The sequence below is a fragment of the Dreissena polymorpha genome, chromosome 11 (assembly GCF_020536995.1).
Source record: "Dreissena polymorpha isolate Duluth1 chromosome 11, UMN_Dpol_1.0, whole genome shotgun sequence".
Taxonomy (NCBI): Eukaryota; Metazoa; Mollusca; class Bivalvia; order Myida; family Dreissenidae; genus Dreissena; species Dreissena polymorpha.
Window position 1 is genome coordinate 28704931 of NC_068365.1, and position 17514 is coordinate 28722444.

The window sequence follows — 17514 nt, forward strand, 5'->3', positions numbered from 1 at the left end:
ACACATTGCATTCAGCAGGTGTCACCCTGTATGAGGCTGTGCAAGTGCACATGGTGAACATCAACAACCATTCACACATTGCAATCAGCAGGTGTCACCCTGTAAGAGGCTGTGCAAGTGCACATGGTGAACATCAACAACCATTCACACATTGCATTCAGCAGGTGTCACCCTGTAGGAGGCTGTGCAAGTGCACATGCTGAACATCATCAACCATTCACACATTGCATTCAGCAGGTGTCACCCTGTATGAGGCTGTGCAAGTGCACATGGTGAACATCAACAACCATTCACACATTGCATTCAGCAGGTGTCACCCTGTATGAGGCTGTGCAAGTGCACATGGTGAACATCAACAACCATTCACACATTGCATTCAGCAGGTGTCACCCTGTAGGAGGCTGTGCAAGTGCACATGCTGAACATCATCAACCATTCACACATTGCATTCAGCAGGTGTCACACTGTAAGAGGCTGTGCAAGTGCACATGGTGAACATCAACAACCATTCACACATTGCATTCAGCAGGTGTCACCCTGTAGGAGGCTGTGCAAGTGCACATGCTGAACATCATCAACCATTCACACATTGCATTCAGCAGGTGTCACCCTGTAGGAGGCTGTGCAAGTGCACATGGTGAACATCAACAACCATTCACACATTGCATTCAGCAGGTGTCACCCTTTAAGAGGCTGTGCAAGTGCACATGGTGAACATCAACAACCATTCACACATTGCATTCAGCAGAGTCATCCTGCAAGACAGCTCAAATAATTTGAATTGTTATACATTTTATAATCTTTATTGTACAGGCACTTCTTCGAGAGCGAGTAAAGCCCTTGTTCTATACCCGCATGAAGCTCGGAGAATTCGACCCACCGTCCATGAATCCATACCTGCAACTCAACATGTCAATCATCCAAAGTCCCGCCCATCGAGACCTAGCTACCCTGGCAGCCATGGAGTCCTTCGTTCTCCTCAAGAACAACGGGCTTCTTCCATTAAGGCAGCAGTTTGATACAGTTGCGGTATGACCTTTCTTTAGGGAATGTTAATGTTATCGCTTTTGCCTGATATGTTTCGCTTCAATAGGCTTTTTCAAAGTTTGTTTTTACAAATTGACTATATTTTCTATATGTTACTCAACATTTGTTCTGTGTCTATTAATTATTATTCCTACTGGATAAGACACAGAATGCTATTTTGTTGCTTGTTCAGCAGTTAACTGCTGTGTCTGGTGAAAAGGTCTAATAGTTTAATACTTAATGTTTGATCTTTTGAAGAAGGCTCATTGAATTTTGAGGGCTCACACGTTTATTTATATTTATTCTTTTTAGAAATAGATTTTGCTTTAAATGTCATACTTTGTATCTTAAATTGTTATTTTCAAGTTAAACATTTTAGATCTAAATAGGCGTAAAAGGTATTTTATCTTACCTTGTGCAGATCACACATTTTTAGCTCACCTGTCACGAAGTGACATGGTGAGCTTATGTGACAGTGTGATGTCCGGTGTCCGTTGTGCGTGTGTGCGTGCGTGTGTCTGTCAACAATTTGTTTGTGTAGACAGTAGAAGTCACAGTTTTCATCCAATCTTTATGAAATTTGGTCAGAATGTGTCATCTGGGGTCAAAAACTAGGTCACTAGGTCAAATAATAGAAAAACCTTGTGTAGACAATAAAGGTCACAGTTTTCATCCAATCTGTATGAAATTTGGTCAGAATGTTTATCTTGATGAAATCTGGGTTGGGATTGTATTTAGGTCATCTGGGGTCAAAAACTAGGTCACTAGGTCAAATAATAGAAAAACCATGTGTAGACAATAGAGGTCACAGTTTTCATCCAATCTTTATGAATTTGGTCAGAATTTTTCTCTTGATGAAATCTAGGTTGGGATTGTATTTGGGTCATCTTGGGTCAAAAACTAGGTCACTTGGTCAAATAATAGAAAAACCTTGTGTAGACAATAGAGGTCACAGTTTTCATCCAATCTTTATGAAATTTGGACAGAATGTTTATCTTGATAAAATCTGAATTGGGATTGTTTTTTTGGTTCATCTGGGGTCAGAAACTAGGTCACTAGGTCAAATAATAGAAAAACCTTGTGTAGACAATAGAGGTCACGGTTTTTATCAGATCTTATCAGAATGTTTGTCTTACTAATATATCCAACCAATCAGCGTCAAGTTCTTAAAAAAGCAGTCAACCAATAGAAAATAGTCTCTTTTAGCTTAGTATTAAATGCTTCGATTCTTGAGTATCTCGTTTATATTTATCGTTTTAAATTGTTAAAAGTAAAGCTATTTTTATATTATTATATTTTTATTAAAGCATCACATCAACACTGCAAAGTTCCTTATTATATTTATGGTTAAGCCCAGTACAAACGGGCTGACCATATGGCCGTTTTCGGCCTTTTTAACGCACAGAATATATGTTAAGCAGTGTGCTCAGGCAATGGTTTTTAACCGAAGTCCCAAGGGTAAATAACCCCATTAGTCGTAGTCATGTTTGTCTTGTTGAAATCTGGGTTGGGATTGAATTTGGGTCATCTAGGGTAAAAGAACTAGGTCACTAGGTCAAAGTTAAAAAAAAACTTTTGAAGACAGTAGAGGTCACAGTTTTCATCCAAACTGAATAAAATTTGGCCAGAATGTTAATCTTGATGAAATCTGGGTTGGGATTGTATTTGGGGTCCAAAACTAGGTAACTAGGTCAAATCATAGAAAAACCTTCTGTAGACAATAGATGTCATAGTTTTCATCTGACCTTATGAAATATGGTCAGGATGTTTACCTTGATAATAACTCATTTTGGATCGTATATGGGTCATTTGGGGTCAAACATTAGGTCACCTGGTCAATGCTAGTAAAACCTTGTGTAGATGAAAGAGGTCATAGTTTTCATCACGTCTTAATGAAATTTTGTCAGAATTTATTACGGTAATTAATGAAATCTGGCTTGGGATTGTATATGGATCTGATAGAAATTAAGTTGATGTAGGAAGGTTAGTCAGGTGAGCAATTCAGGGCCATCATGGCCCTCTTGTTTATTGGTTAAGACCATGTACTTTTGTCATAAAATTTGCCCAAATACATCTCAGCTAAGTTAATGTGGTTTAAAACAAGGTCTCGAAGTGCTTAACTAGGATATGTTTGATCAAAAACAAAATCAATTTGTCATTTTTAAAGAAAAAGCTTGTCAAATCTCTACAAGTTAACATTTATTTGCGCAAACCTCAGGAAACTTGCTTATAACATTTGAATGATTTCTCTGACATCTGAGATACACTGCAACGCCGATATATCGCGGACCGGTATATCGCGGTATAGCAGCTTTCCATTGATAAACATGGCTGTCATGAGGCAGTGACATTTTTTCTTATGTGGCTATAGATAAACCACTTAAGCAGTTAGATTTATTGACCCAATCATCATGAAACTTGCTAACCACTAAGAAATTCTGTTTTGATGGTTTCTGGACTGGGTATGAAAATGATTATGGTTTGTTCAAAAACACACTGTGCATGTTTTGGGGCAATTTTCAGTATAAGTAAGTGTATATTTTGAAACCTTATGAACCATGCCGGCTCAGATCATTTAAGTACCTCTTATTCTCAGGTGCGCGCTTGAAGGCTTTAAAACTCTTTTTATGCCCCCGGTAGGGTGGCATATAGCATTTGAACTGTCTGTCCATCCGCCAGTGTAAAAAACTTTAACATTGGCCATAACTTTTGCAATATTGAAGATAGCAACTTGATATTTGGCATGCATGTGTATCTCATGGAGCTGCTTATTTTGAATGGTGTAAGGTCATCCTTCAAGGTCAAAGGTCAAAAAACAAATCCAAGGGAAGAAACATGCTTTAAAGGGAAATAATATCTATTTATCATTTGGCAGGTACAGATCATTTTTACAAGGGAAGAAATATTTTTTAAAGGGATATAATCAAAAAATATTAAAATAAATCATAGCGGCGAAGTAGGGGGCATTGTGTTTCTGACAAACACATCTCTTGTTTATAAGGACCTTTAGGCTAAACTGCTTTCTTTCAAAATGATCAACAAAATTAGCTGAAGTCATATGAGGACTGTTAAATAAATGTATAGAAATATTTACTGGTCATTTTAGATTGTGGGACCATTTGTAGACAACGCGGAACAGCAGCTGGGGAATTATGGGCCAGGAATCAATCCAGCATTTACAAGCACTGTGAAGTCCGGGTTAGCAGGTCTTGGCAGACGCGTTATTACAGAGTCAGGATGTACAAACACCCTTTGTCTACATTACAACAGCACAAAAGTCAAGGAAGCAGTACGAGACGCTGACCTTGTAGTCGTGTGCTTGGGAACAGGTTGGGAATAAACTAGTTCATTTTTATCTTAAAGGGAGTAAGTTACAAATTGGCAAACTGAAAAATAAAATAAAAATGATTAGGCACAGGCTAATCCGGGAATTTAATTTCCTCTGTTGTTAAAAATTGTTTAAATGATGTCTCTTCTGAATGAAAATCCAGTTTCCGCAGAATGTGTCGTCCCTGTGTTAACTGAATAGGCTAATCTTGGACGACTGCATTAAGCCCAGTTTTCCCAGATATAGGCTAATATTATGAGTAAGGGCATAAAGAGGAAATTCAGAATACAATAAATATAACTCTATATTTAGGATTTACAGAGTTATAGTTGTCATTGTAAAATGTCTTGTGCAAAGCATAACTCTATTAGTATTTTTGATTATAAAAAGAGAATTGTTTGTATAAATGAATTGACCAGTGAAGTTTTTTACCTAGATATTGAGCCTTCTTTTAGGTCCAGCAATTGAGACTGAGAATTTTGACAGGAGCAACATGTTGTTGCCAGGATACCAGACCCAATTGCTTCAAGATGCAAGAAACTATGGTAATGTATGTCAATGTTGCCAACAGCTAAATTTATCAAGAAAAACCTGCTACTTTGTGACCCCCAAGAAGTGCCATTTCTATTCTAACCTAACTCCCAGCCTTAAAGCCAATTTAATAGAGCTTACAGTCAGCAATGCATGGAAATCAAAATGAGCCAAGCTCTAGAAAAACGGGGCTTAATGCATGTGTGTAAAGTGTTGTTCCAGATAAGATTATGCACTCTGCACAAGCTAATCTGGGGCGACACTTTACGCTTTCAAGAAATCTGTCTTTTATAGGAAATTTAGTCAATTGGAAAATCCAGTCTGGGCGGAAAGTGTCATCCCTGATAGGCCTGTGCGGCCCGGCGTGGGTAATCTGAGAAGACACTTTAAGCACATTCATAGGGCCCGGCTTTCTTAGAGGAAGGCTAAATTGTTTTTGGTTTTTTATTTAAATTATTTACTATAATAATCACATTAAGTACAAAACTACATAATTGTTTCATTATTGAAAAATATCTTATAATAAAGAAAACACATGAAATTTATGAAAATTAGAAATATCTGCAGAGCTTTTAGCTATGTAAACCCACATACCCCGGTAAGTCAAAATAAATTTTGATTGCATTTGACACAATTTCATGAATGTTATGATGCTATGAAATTTACACAAAATTTCACTGCCAAGCTTGTTTGGTAATAGCACGAGGTTTTCTTCCTTTCACTTCCAGCGCTTGGCAAAGTACTGGTGTTGATATTCAGCGGAGGGCCCTTGGATATTCGCTTTGCCCACAGTGATCCGGCTGTTTCTGCAATTCTCACGTGCTTTTTCCCCGCGCAGGCTACAGGGGTGGCCCTGTACAATGTGCTGACCAATAAGATGCCAGAGAGCAATCCTGCTGGCCGTCTGCCTTTCACGTGGTACGCCTCGGATGATCAGGTGTGTGCATGTTTATGACAAGATTTTCTGTTTGTAGTTTATCAGTCAATAAGCCCTTGTCAAAAAAGTGAGCAAAATCCTGTTATAACCCAGTTTTAAACTGGGTTTAACCCTGCGGTATTGGCACCGAGCTAAAAGCGAGTCTTTTAAACACACTTTTTGCTTACCGACTTGGTTTTATCTGAGTTGAATCTTGGTTTAACTCGCTTAAAGCCAACATAGTGGTTTTTTAACCGTCTTAAGTGGGTTTAAAGTGAGTTTTTTCAGGCATCTGTGTTTAACTCTGTGGTATTTGCACTGTGCTAAAAGCGGGTTTTTCAGACACGCTTTTAGCTTACCGACTGGGATTTTTAGCTTACCGACTTGGTTTTTTCTGAGTTAAATCTTGGTTTAACTCGCTTTAAACCAACATAGTGGGTTTTTTAACCATCTTAAGTGGGTTTAAAGTGAGTATGATTTTCTACAAGTTGGTTTTTTGAGGTTTTTTAAACATGCTTAGACCAACTTCTGTCTGTGGAGTTGGTTTTAAGTGGGTAAAAAGTGTGTTTTTTATGTGAGCTATAAGCAGGCTAAACACGGTTTTTAAGTGAGCGAAAAGTGAGCTGAAAGCAAGCCTTTGTTAGTTTTTTTCACAGTGAAAACATGCTTTTAACTCGCTTTAAACCTAGTTATTAACAGTATTTTATCTGTGAAAAAAACAAAAGCAATTTGTGGGTTTGGGTAAGTTGATTTTTGTGGGTTTTAACAGTGTTTTAGTGAGTTTTTTTTAAGAAAGTAGTTTTTTTGTGAGCCTTTTGTGGGATTTTGCAGTGTGAAAAAAAAAATTTTGGACTGATATGTTCTAGAAAAATGGTTTTTGTGAAGCAATTACAACAGTTCATTATAAGCCCAATGTGGTTAAAAGGGAAAAAAACACAATGTGTACGAAAATTATGTTTATATGACAAAAATAGTACACCGCAAATTAATACTAACAGATTATTTTTACAATACATTATAAAATAATAGACATTTATGGAAGATTTTAAAGCAAAAGTTTGACCGCAATGGACCACTGCGGGTGGAGTATTTAGACCGCAGCTGCTGCAGAGACCTGGATCTCAGCTGTTGGAGGTACCTGAACCGCAGTGGAATGAGGAACCTGGATTTCAGCTTAAGGAGGGACCTTGACGGCATACGGTGTTGGGACCTGCACAGCAGCTACTGGAGAGACCTTGACCGCTAGGGGACCTGGAAAGCAGCCAGTGCAGGGACCTAGACCTGATCTTGGCGGGTGGAGGGACCTGGAAAGCAGCTGGTAGAGACCTGGAAAGCGGGCGCTGGAGCGACATGTAGTTGTTCCATTGATGCTGCTTGTGTCCTTCTCCTCTTGAGCATCTCTTATGCCAGTTGATCTGCAAAGGATTAATACCATATCACTTTCAAAAGGGCAAGGCATTCTTCAAACATGTTGATTGGTTATGTTTTTGTTCCACTTAACTATGAAATATTGCTGTTATGGTAATCTTGTTGCTTTAATAATAATAAATTTAAGTTATTTGCTTGTTGTTTTTGTTTGTTTATTTTTGAAATTTTAATCCCGTGATCACATGTGACTTAGCACTTTTCATCAATTATTAAAAGAAATTGCCTTTGGTAGAAAATGCAGTTTGAAAATGTACCAAGATGCGTGGTCTCATTTGGCTGTGTGGTCTGGTGGCATTGTAAATGCAATAACCTGTATAGTTTACCTCTCAACAAATCGAGCTTTCTTGGTCAAGGACAGGGCGAGGTTTTCCCACTCTTGTTCCCCTCAAGTTTGCCAGCTTGTGCAGGGTAAAAACCAGGTTTAAAAGTCCATACATCAGGCAGGCGATGATGCACATTCTTTCCAAAGGATCTTCCCAACGATGTCAATTTTGCCTTGTGGCAAGAGTTTAACCTTCAAAATTAAAATATATAAGTTCTAATTAAGTAAGAGGGAAAGAAATCCGTTCAGTAATAACCAGAAATAGATATAAATAAAATTGTAGATGACAATAACCATGAAACACAACCATAATTATTCACTGTACACAACATTTACACTTTTTCATGTGTAAGTTTATCTATTTTTGCTTCAAAATGTGTTGTTTATCCTTTAAATTGCAATACAATAACTTATCCATTTACATTTCCCAGTGACAATACATAAATATGATAATGATCATAATTAATTCAATAAACTAAATAAAAAAAGGGGTGAAGAAATGACAATACAAACCTGTTAAAACTGTTCTTCAGTATTCCAAAAACAACAACAGGCAGTTCAACCTCCTTTCCAACCAACTTATTATTGATTTCCACATTGCAGTAAAAAACACATTGTTTTCATCACACAATACTTCATGCTGACAGAATTTCAAGACATTTTACACTACCATTATAAGTCTTTCACTTCTTTATATTAATGTTGCTGAATTAAATTTAGCTCAATATTCAGTTGCTGACACCAGCTTGTTTTTCAAAAGTTGTTGTTTTCAAAAAGATAACTTCCTCAGTGCAATAGCCAATCAAAAGCCTTATATCTTATTCCACACAGCCTTATCTCTAGGACCCCATCAGTAGCCTTATCTACCCCTAGATAATCAGTACCCTGTTTAGCTCTGAATGCCTGACAGATTGTTATCTGTTTATTGTTAGTGGTGTGAAATAAGGGTGTTTTAAGGTATTGTCTTGTTATTTTGTTGACAGTTTATGTAACACAGGTAATGTTTGGCATTTTATTATTTTATTCCAAATTAAGAAAATGGATATGATGGTATCATATGCAAATATCAAAATCTTGCATAACTTATGTACAAAAATAAATAGATTATTTCCAAAATAATGTTTCCAATACCATAATTATTTAAATATGCAGATTTTACAAGTAAATACTGTTTTAAACAAATATAAACAATCATATGAGATTGTTTAAAAAAAAATAAAAAATTAAGACATAAAACAATCATAAGATATTGTTTATAATAAAAACAAACATAAAGAAAAAATTCAAAGTGAAACACAAACTCTTTCATTTTCATGTATAAAACTAAGCTTGACCATTGTTAGTTTTTGTCAGTGATACTTGTTGTCCATCTGTGAACCTGTGATGTTCTGAAAGAGCCATTTTCATCCAATATTCCCTAAAAATTATGGGGAGCACACAAATGTACAATAGGGACAATGGCAAACAAGCTGTAAAAAAAGCCCCTTTACAATTGACTTGTTTTATTTATGGCTATAAACATCAAACAAAGACCCAGTTGAAGAATTATTGTTTCATTGATGACTTATATTAATAAACAAAAGACCAACTTGTTGAAAAGTGTGTTAAAGTGAGTCTTTAAGCCTCGTTGCAGCTCTCAACTTATTTACAAAAAGACCAAGTTAAACTCGCTTAAACCCACTTCTGTTTAAAAAAAGACCAACTTCTGTTGTAAAAGACTCGCTTATAAAACAAAAAGACACACTTAAACACACATAAACCAACTCATAAATAAAAAGGCTCACTTTTGACACACAAAAAACCGACTTCTTACTGAAAAAAACTCGCTTAAACACACATCTTCTTAAAATAACCAACTTTAAACTCAGTTAAGCACAGTTTAGCGCACATAAAACTCACTTTTATTAGCAAAAACCAACTTCCGCTAAGAAAAACTCAGAAAAAACACAGTTTTATGTTGGTTTAAGTGTGTTTTGGTATGAAAGTGGGTTATTTTTTGACAAGGGAGGGACCTTAATGGCTCTCAAATTAGTCTGAAATCCGGTATTCGCAGGGTACTAAAGGAATCATTATTCACATCTGAACCCTATTTTTATGAATCCCATTATTGTTTTGCTTGATGTTGGTCGGTCTGTTGGTTGACCAGTTTGTTTCTGATCAATAACTCTTCAACAAATTGATGAATTGGTTTCATATTATGTGCAATAGCCTTGGACAGTAGATGACCATTATTGAAATTGGGCTCACTTGGTCAAAGGTCAAAGTCCCTGTCACAATAATTGTGAAAATCGTTTCGGATCAATTACTCGTCACCAAATTGACCAATTGGCTTGATACTTCACATATGCATTGGCCTTGGACAGTTAATGACCCCTATTGAAATTGGGGTCACTAGGTGAAAGGTCATTGTCAACAATAAGTGTGAAAATCGTTTCTGTTCATTATCTCCTCACGAATTAACTGGTAAGCTTGAGACTTCACATGTGCATATGCCTTGGACAGTAGATGACCCATATTGAAATTGGGATCACTAGGTCATAGGTTAAGGTCACTGTCTCAATAAGTGTGAAAGTCGTTTCTGATCAAAATCTTGTTAAGGAATTTACAGAATAACTTGGTACTTCACATGTGCAGTGGCCTTGGAAAGTAGATGACGGCTTTTGAAATTTGGGTCTAGAGGTCAAAGGTCAAGGCCATTGTGATATTTTTTGTTAAATTGGTTTTCGTCCTATATGTCATCAAAGGATTGAGTGATGGGTGTCAAGGCCCTGTTTTGGGGGGCATTTGTCTCGGACGGCAGAGCTCTTGGTTTATATTGCATTAATGATTGAATACACAATTTATTGACTTTAAATCATTTTATAATTTCTTTTTTATAACAAAAAAAACCATAATTTTGACTGTAGTCTCATCAATTACAACACCACTACATCATTCTTATTTATCATCACAGAGGGTATTTCCGCAGTAAATGGTATAGATAGCACTGCTATTAAATCAAACATGAATAAACAAATATCTGAAATACCATCAAAAAACAAGGGCTGTTTGTAAAACATGCATTCCCCCCATATGGGCTGTCCATGGTAGTGGCAGCCATTGTGTGAATACGATTTTTGTCACTGTGACCTTGACCTAGTGACCTGAAAATCAATAGGGGTCATCTGCGGGACAGGATCAATGTACCTATGAAGTGTCATGATCCTAGGCAAAAGCGTTCTTGAGTTATCATCCGAAAATCATTTTACTATTTCGGGTCACCGTGACCTTGACCTTTGACCTTGTGACCTCAAAATCAATAGGGGTCATCTGCAAGTCATGATCAATCTACCTATGAAGTTTCATGATCCTAGGCGTATGCGTTCTTGAGTTATCATTAGAAAACCATTTTACTATTTCAGGTCACTGTGACCTTGACCTTTGACCTAGTGACCTCAAAATCAATAGGGGTCATCTGCGAGTCATGATCAATCTACCCATGAAGTTTCATGATCCTAGGCGTATGCGTTCTTGAGTTATCATCTGGAAACCATTTTACTATTTCGGGTCACCGTGACCTTGACCTTTGACCTAGTGACCTCAAAATCAATAGGGGTCATCTGCAAGTCATGATCAATCTACCCATGAAGTTTCATGATCCTAGGTGTATGCGTTTTTGAGTTATCATTCAAAAACCATTTTACTATTTCTGGTCACCATGACCTTGACCTTTGACCTAGTGACCTCAAAATCAATAGGGGTCATCTGCGAGTCATGATCAATGTACCTATGAAGTTTCATGATCCTAGGCCCAAGCGTTCTTGAGTTATCGTCTGACAACCACCTGGTGGACAGACCGACAGACCGACATGAGCAAAGCAATATACCCCCTCTTCTTCGAAGGGGGGCATAAAAACATTTAATTATGTTTATATCAGTAGAAATAAATGGACTTTAAAACAAACAAAAAATAAATATCACAGTTATTTTCAAGCACTGTCATACACTTAATTTATAATTATGTTTTCTTAAAAAATCTATTAAAGTCTAAAACTTTCAGATTGTAAGAGTCTGTGCGGTACAATGATCAAAATAAATATTCCTTAAGGGGGAGGGGGTCTTTTTGAGGGGAAAGCTGTGTCTATTCCTCGAGTATCATGATGGGATAAAATATTAAGCAGATACACAAGTTTGACTCTTAACTCTCAGTTTGTGCTCTAGGTACCAGCGATGGTTGACTACAGTATGAAGAACAAGACGTATCGCTACTTTGACGGTGATCCCCTGTTCCCGTTTGGATATGGCCTCTCCTACACACAGTTCCAGTATGCAAGTCTACAGCTTACGCCGTCACTCATCAAAGCGGGAGAAAATATTACTGCCACGTTCAAGCTGACCAATACTGGGACGCTGGCAGGCGCTGAGGTGAAAGGCACCTTGTATTTATAGTTGTTGGCTATTCATTACATGTTAGGCAGCTTGTATTTATAGTTATTAACTATTTAATACGTGTAATACACCTTGTATTTATAGTTGTTAGATATTCGTTACGTGTAAGGCACCTTGTATTTATAGAACAGAACAGAATAGTTTATTTTTATGCTCCCCCAAAATTTTTTGGGGGGGAGCATATAGTCACCACTTTGTCTGTCTGTGCTTGTGTCCGTGTGTCCGTGCACAATTTTTGTCCGGGCTATTTCTCAGCAATTAATGACCGGAATTCAATTAAACTTTATGGGAAGCTTCACTACCAAGAGATGTGCATATTATCAGCCGGTTCTGGTCGGATGAATTTACACAGAGTTATGGCCCTTTGAAATTTTCCATTAACTGTACATATAGTGCAATTCTTGTCCCCCCAACTACTAGACGTTTCCTATTATCTGAATATATAGTGCAATATTGTGACAAAAAAAAACTTTGGGGAGCATCACCCGCCTCTGAAGGTTTTTTGTTTACTTAAGGATGTGAAGCTCATCGTCGTTAACATACATATAAATAAATAACAGCATGCGTTGAAGTACACACAAAAAACACATATCATTTTAAAGAACAGTTAATCTAAATAGAAACGAAATAAACATATTTCGTGAACATATTTCGTGAGAATGGTACATGGATGGGTTTAATACACAGTGATTACACAATGTTATGTATATAGTTTTACAAATATAGCAATTATAGTTGTTGGCTATTCATTACTTGTAAGGCACCTTGTAAATTGATCCATTTTGTGTGTGCCACTCGTGTGCCTGGGTCCTATTCATTAAACATGCAAAAAGAAAGAGAAAACAAATAAAACCTAAAACTGTGTTACTTAAAGTACCTTTAAAATAATAATGGTACATGGAATTAAAGGCTCATTAAAGGTGACAAATCCCATTATTATGCATAAAGACTGGTCTAATTTATAACCGGATTTCAGTTACTCTTGAATAAAAAATGATAATAACACAGCTTAGGTGCAATGTTGTCAAGAATAATGGAAAATTTACCTGTTTCATAATTGGAAGAAATGTTTACAACTTTGCAATTAACGTGGTGTGTAGCCTCAAAGCGGAGACGTATGCTAAAAATAGCCGAAATAAAATGCAATTTAAATTCTATTTTAAACAACTTTTACTAGCAGAAAGTAACTTATTAGATCAATACAAACATTTTAATCATTTAGAAGAGACCTACTTTGTGATTGATACCGGAAAACGTTGAAAATCAACGATATATTTTTGGTGACCTGAGTCACCGAAGCGTTGCTCTATCCCGAGTAAACAGCGATGTAAACTGATTGTTAGTAAACACAATTGACTTGGAGGACACTGTATTTTTAGCTCAAAGCAATTTGTATTGCTCATTTTTTATGGTAATGTCCAATAGCATATATATATATATATATATATATATATATATATATATATATATATATATATATATATATATATTTTTTTTAGCTCAAAGCAATTTGTATTGCTCATTTTTTATGGTAATGTCCAATAGCATATATATATATATATATATATATATATATATATATATTGTTTTTCGATAACCTTTATAAATAAAATATGCAAAATATATTTAAAAATCGGTAATAATTACGGATCGTCACCTTGTATGAGCCTTTAAAATACCCTTTCTACTTCCATCACTCTATGTTTAGACGGATATGCAAATGGCATATACACTATTTAAACTAGAATCCACCACAATATTGAAAATTAAATATATAAATCTAAATTGCATGTCATAATATGTAACATGATGTTATGGAATGTCTAATTTGAAAAAGGGTCATTACTTTTGTACACAAGCACAACTGCAGATCATAATAACAATACATGCACGATTGAATGTTGTATGTAAGATAGTTTAGGAGAAGGCCTGGTGATTCCGGCATACCCTGCGATACGTAAGCTAAAATATTGCCAAACATAGAAGTATTATTTCACAAGCAGCAGCTTATTCTGTAGTCTAAGGCATAGTAAATAAGGATACGTCTTCCTATTTCTATATGAGCAGTCTTCAACATCAAGGTATGGTTGTCAGTAATGAAATACAAATGTTGCAGTAGTAATTTATTTTTCCTTAACAATAGTTTAATAATATATTTGAGCCGCTCTCTGTGAAAAGAGGGTTTAATGCATTTGTGTAAAGTGTCATCCCAAATAAGCCTGTGCAGTTTGCACAGGCTAATCAGGGACAACACTTTCCGTCTAAACTTGATTTTTGCTAAGAAGAGACTTTCTTGAAACAAACATATCATAAAAGCATGCAGAAAGAGTCGTTCCTGATTAGCATGTGCGGACTACACAGGCTAATCTGGGACGACACTTTTCGCTCATACATTAAACCCCCTTTTCACAGAGCACGGCTCAATTATAACTAATTTGGTCCCCCGGATCGAATGGTCGGGGTTATATTGTTTTTAGCCTGTCTGTCTGTCACTCATTCATTGTATGTGTCCCAAAACTTTAACCTTGGTTGTAACTTTTGCAATATTGAAGAACTTATATTTGGCATGCATGTTTATCTCATGGAGCTCCACATTTTGAGTAGTGAAAGGTCAAGGTCATCCTTAAAGGTCAAAGGTCAAATATATGGCTTTAAAGTGGCGCAATAGGGGGCATTGTGTTTATGACAAACACATCTCTTGTTTTGTCTTTGCATGATTATTTGCATGGAAACTTAATAATAGAATAAATGAATAAAAACATAACTTCTTGAATTTTGTATCGGACATCAAAAAACAATAAAAACATCTTTAAATTGCTTGTATTTGTTTCAGTGTTCTTAATATTTTCCAATGAGATATTCATGTTATTGTAACATTAAGTCACATATGTTTTTACTGGCAGGTTTACCAGGTGTATATTTCCTGGTTGAATGCAACCGTGGTGACACCAATGTACCAGCTGGTTAACTTCAACCGGACCATGTTGCAGCCGGGAGAAACACAAACCCTGTCTGCCCAGATCACCAGTGAACAGATGGCTGTGTACATCGATGGGAAAGGATTCATTATAGAGCCAGGTAGGAGTGAATTGAAACATATTGCCTGATTTTTATTCTGTATCTCACACGTGTTAACTCTGGAGACATACCTGTTGGTTAAAGATGGGAAAAAGGAGAATATTTGTTTGTTTTAATATATTATCAATGCTATATTGTGTAATCTAATTGAAAACAAAGATATTTTAATCAAGCCAACAATTTGTGTAGGCTTTACCAACATTTTTTTTAATGTGTAAAAAGGGTTAAACTGTAGAATGGGTCGATAATAAAAAGTTGATGACAATAAGAGAACAGAATAACAAGGTCAGTGTCGTGTATTGCAAAGTTGTGCAAGTCTAAGAACAACAGAATTAGCTAATCTTACCTGTCAATCAACAATGAAGTGCTAACCTTACGGGCCATTTAAACATGAAGAGCTTGGTAGTGACTCATATTTAAGAATTATACCAATCCTTAGTGAGGAAGTCATAACAGATTAACACAAAGTTGTTCATTTACCAAATAAATAATTCTTACATGATTTGGAAAACATTTGTGCAATTGAAATGAGATACATGTATACATGTTTTATGTTAACGATCGTGTGTTAAGGTTTAACTTTTGGACTTTAAGACTGTTTTTGAGTAAGTTCTTAAGTGTGTTCTTCATCTAAAATATGTGTCTTGTTCTGAGAAAACTGGGCTTAATTCATGTGCGTAAAGTGTCGTCCCAGATTAGCCTGTGCAGTCCGCACAGGCTAATCAGGGACGACACTTTCCGCTTTAATGGTATTTTTAGTTTCATGGAAGTCCCTCCTTACCGAAAATCAAGTTTAGGCGGAAAGTGTCGTCCCTGATTAGCCCGTGCAGACTGCACATGCTAATCTGGTACAACACTTTACCTACATGCATTATGACCAGCTTTCACAGAACAAGACACATATAAAGGTCACTTTATGTTCATGCATTAAACCGCATTATCCCAGCGGGAGGCTCATATATGTGTCATGATTACAATAATTCTGTACTTTCAGGGGAGATAATGGTCTACGTTGGTGGCCAGCTACCAGGGCAGAAAACGCAAGTGCCTTCTAATGTTCTCAAAGCAATATTCACCATTACAGACTCTCGACACTGAATCATTTCGATATTTAATCAAATTGTTATTGTTTTGTATTGTTGACTGAAGAAGTGAATGTTGTTATGAGATTTTATCGACAAACAATGGGAAAACATTTTATTGTTCAAATGTCTATTCGTTTATTATTGGTTATTGTAAACAAACCATGATTCAGAGTTTTTATATGTGAAAATAAAAGAGCTTCCAATAGACTTATTAATACCCCCGCTTCATATAAAATATGTCTATGCCATAAACTGCCAGCATAGCTCCAGACCAACTTGCTCAGTCTGGTCAGAAGCTATGCTGTTTGTTATAAAATACCCAAGGTTTCATGGTCTTGTTAGTGGGTAGGATTGCTCCTGACCAGAATGGGCAGATGCGCAGGCTGGTATGCAGCTATGCTGGCCACATAAGACCCATTTTGACATGATGTGGCTCAATAATAATTTTTGTTTCTAATAAAATATTATTTGTTAAATAGTTATGACATTGAAATAAAATTATATTTTTCTATGCTGTGGTCTTCTTTCTGAATTGTTTGTGAGCAGTTTTAAAAGGCTTATTGCAGTCTTTTCCAATTTCAGCAAAAAATGCACACACAAAAAATTCAATTCAAGGATGAACTTTTGTTACAATGCAATATGTGTGTATTGTAGGTTCAACAAAATTAAAAGGAAACATGTTCTGTATCACTCACTCGATTAAAATAGCTGTAATTAGTTCATACTTTTAAGCATCTAGAGCGTATCACACTAAATATGACCAGCGTCATGCAGAAAAAGGTTTTATGCCATATACAGCCAGCGTAGTTCGAGCCCAGCCTTCGCAATCAGGGTAGTACAGCCAGCGTAGTTCGAGCCCAGCCTTCGCAATCAGGTAGGAGCTACCAAGTCCACTAATGAGACCACAAAATATCGTGTTACTATAGCAGACAGCATAGCACTGACCAGACTGCTGTTACTATAGCAGACAGCATAGCACTGACCAGACTGCTGTTACTATAGCAGACAGCATAGCACTGACCAGACTGCTGTTACTATAGCAGACAGCATAGCACTGACCAGACTGCTGTTACTAAAGCAGACAGCATAGCACTGACCAGACTGCTGTTACTATAGCAGACAGCATAGCACTGACCAGACTGCTGTTACTATAGCAGACAGCATAGCACTGAACAGACTGCGCTATTGCACAAGCTGAGCTGCAGCTAAGCTATCCACATATGGCGCAAGACCCTTTTTAACTTGACAGGGGTCATGCACTGTTATTACTTCATTTTATCTTCGAAGCATTTGTATGAATTACATTGAGTAAAAATATAGGACATAATTTAAGTATTGATTTATGCTTATACAGAAGTTGACAAGTATCATG

At 36.5% G+C, this 17514-nt stretch overlaps 1 protein-coding gene and 1 long non-coding RNA gene across 2 annotated transcripts in view; one reads left to right on the forward strand and one right to left on the reverse strand.

Annotated features, from left to right (window-relative positions):
* The window catches only part of LOC127850818 (xylan 1,4-beta-xylosidase-like), a 40433-nt gene extending 23780 nt beyond the window's left edge, over nt 1-16653 (forward strand). Inside the window, exons 7-13 of the mRNA XM_052384155.1 lie at nt 814-1029; nt 4133-4355; nt 4810-4899; nt 5614-5822; nt 11752-11955; nt 14883-15057; nt 16052-16653. Coding sequence (XP_052240115.1) covers nt 814-1029; nt 4133-4355; nt 4810-4899; nt 5614-5822; nt 11752-11955; nt 14883-15057; nt 16052-16155 — 1221 coding nt within the window. The 3' untranslated portion in view covers nt 16156-16653. The remainder of the gene's footprint in view (nt 1-813; nt 1030-4132; nt 4356-4809; nt 4900-5613; nt 5823-11751; nt 11956-14882; nt 15058-16051) is intronic.
* On the reverse strand, nt 6745-9551 carry LOC127850845 (uncharacterized). Its single transcript, XR_008035477.1, has 3 exons — nt 8065-9551; nt 7553-7743; nt 6745-7216 (listed from the first exon to the last, which is right to left on the reverse strand). It is a non-coding gene; the product is annotated as an uncharacterized LOC127850845 (long non-coding RNA).
* Nucleotides 16654-17514: the final 861 nt, after the last annotated feature.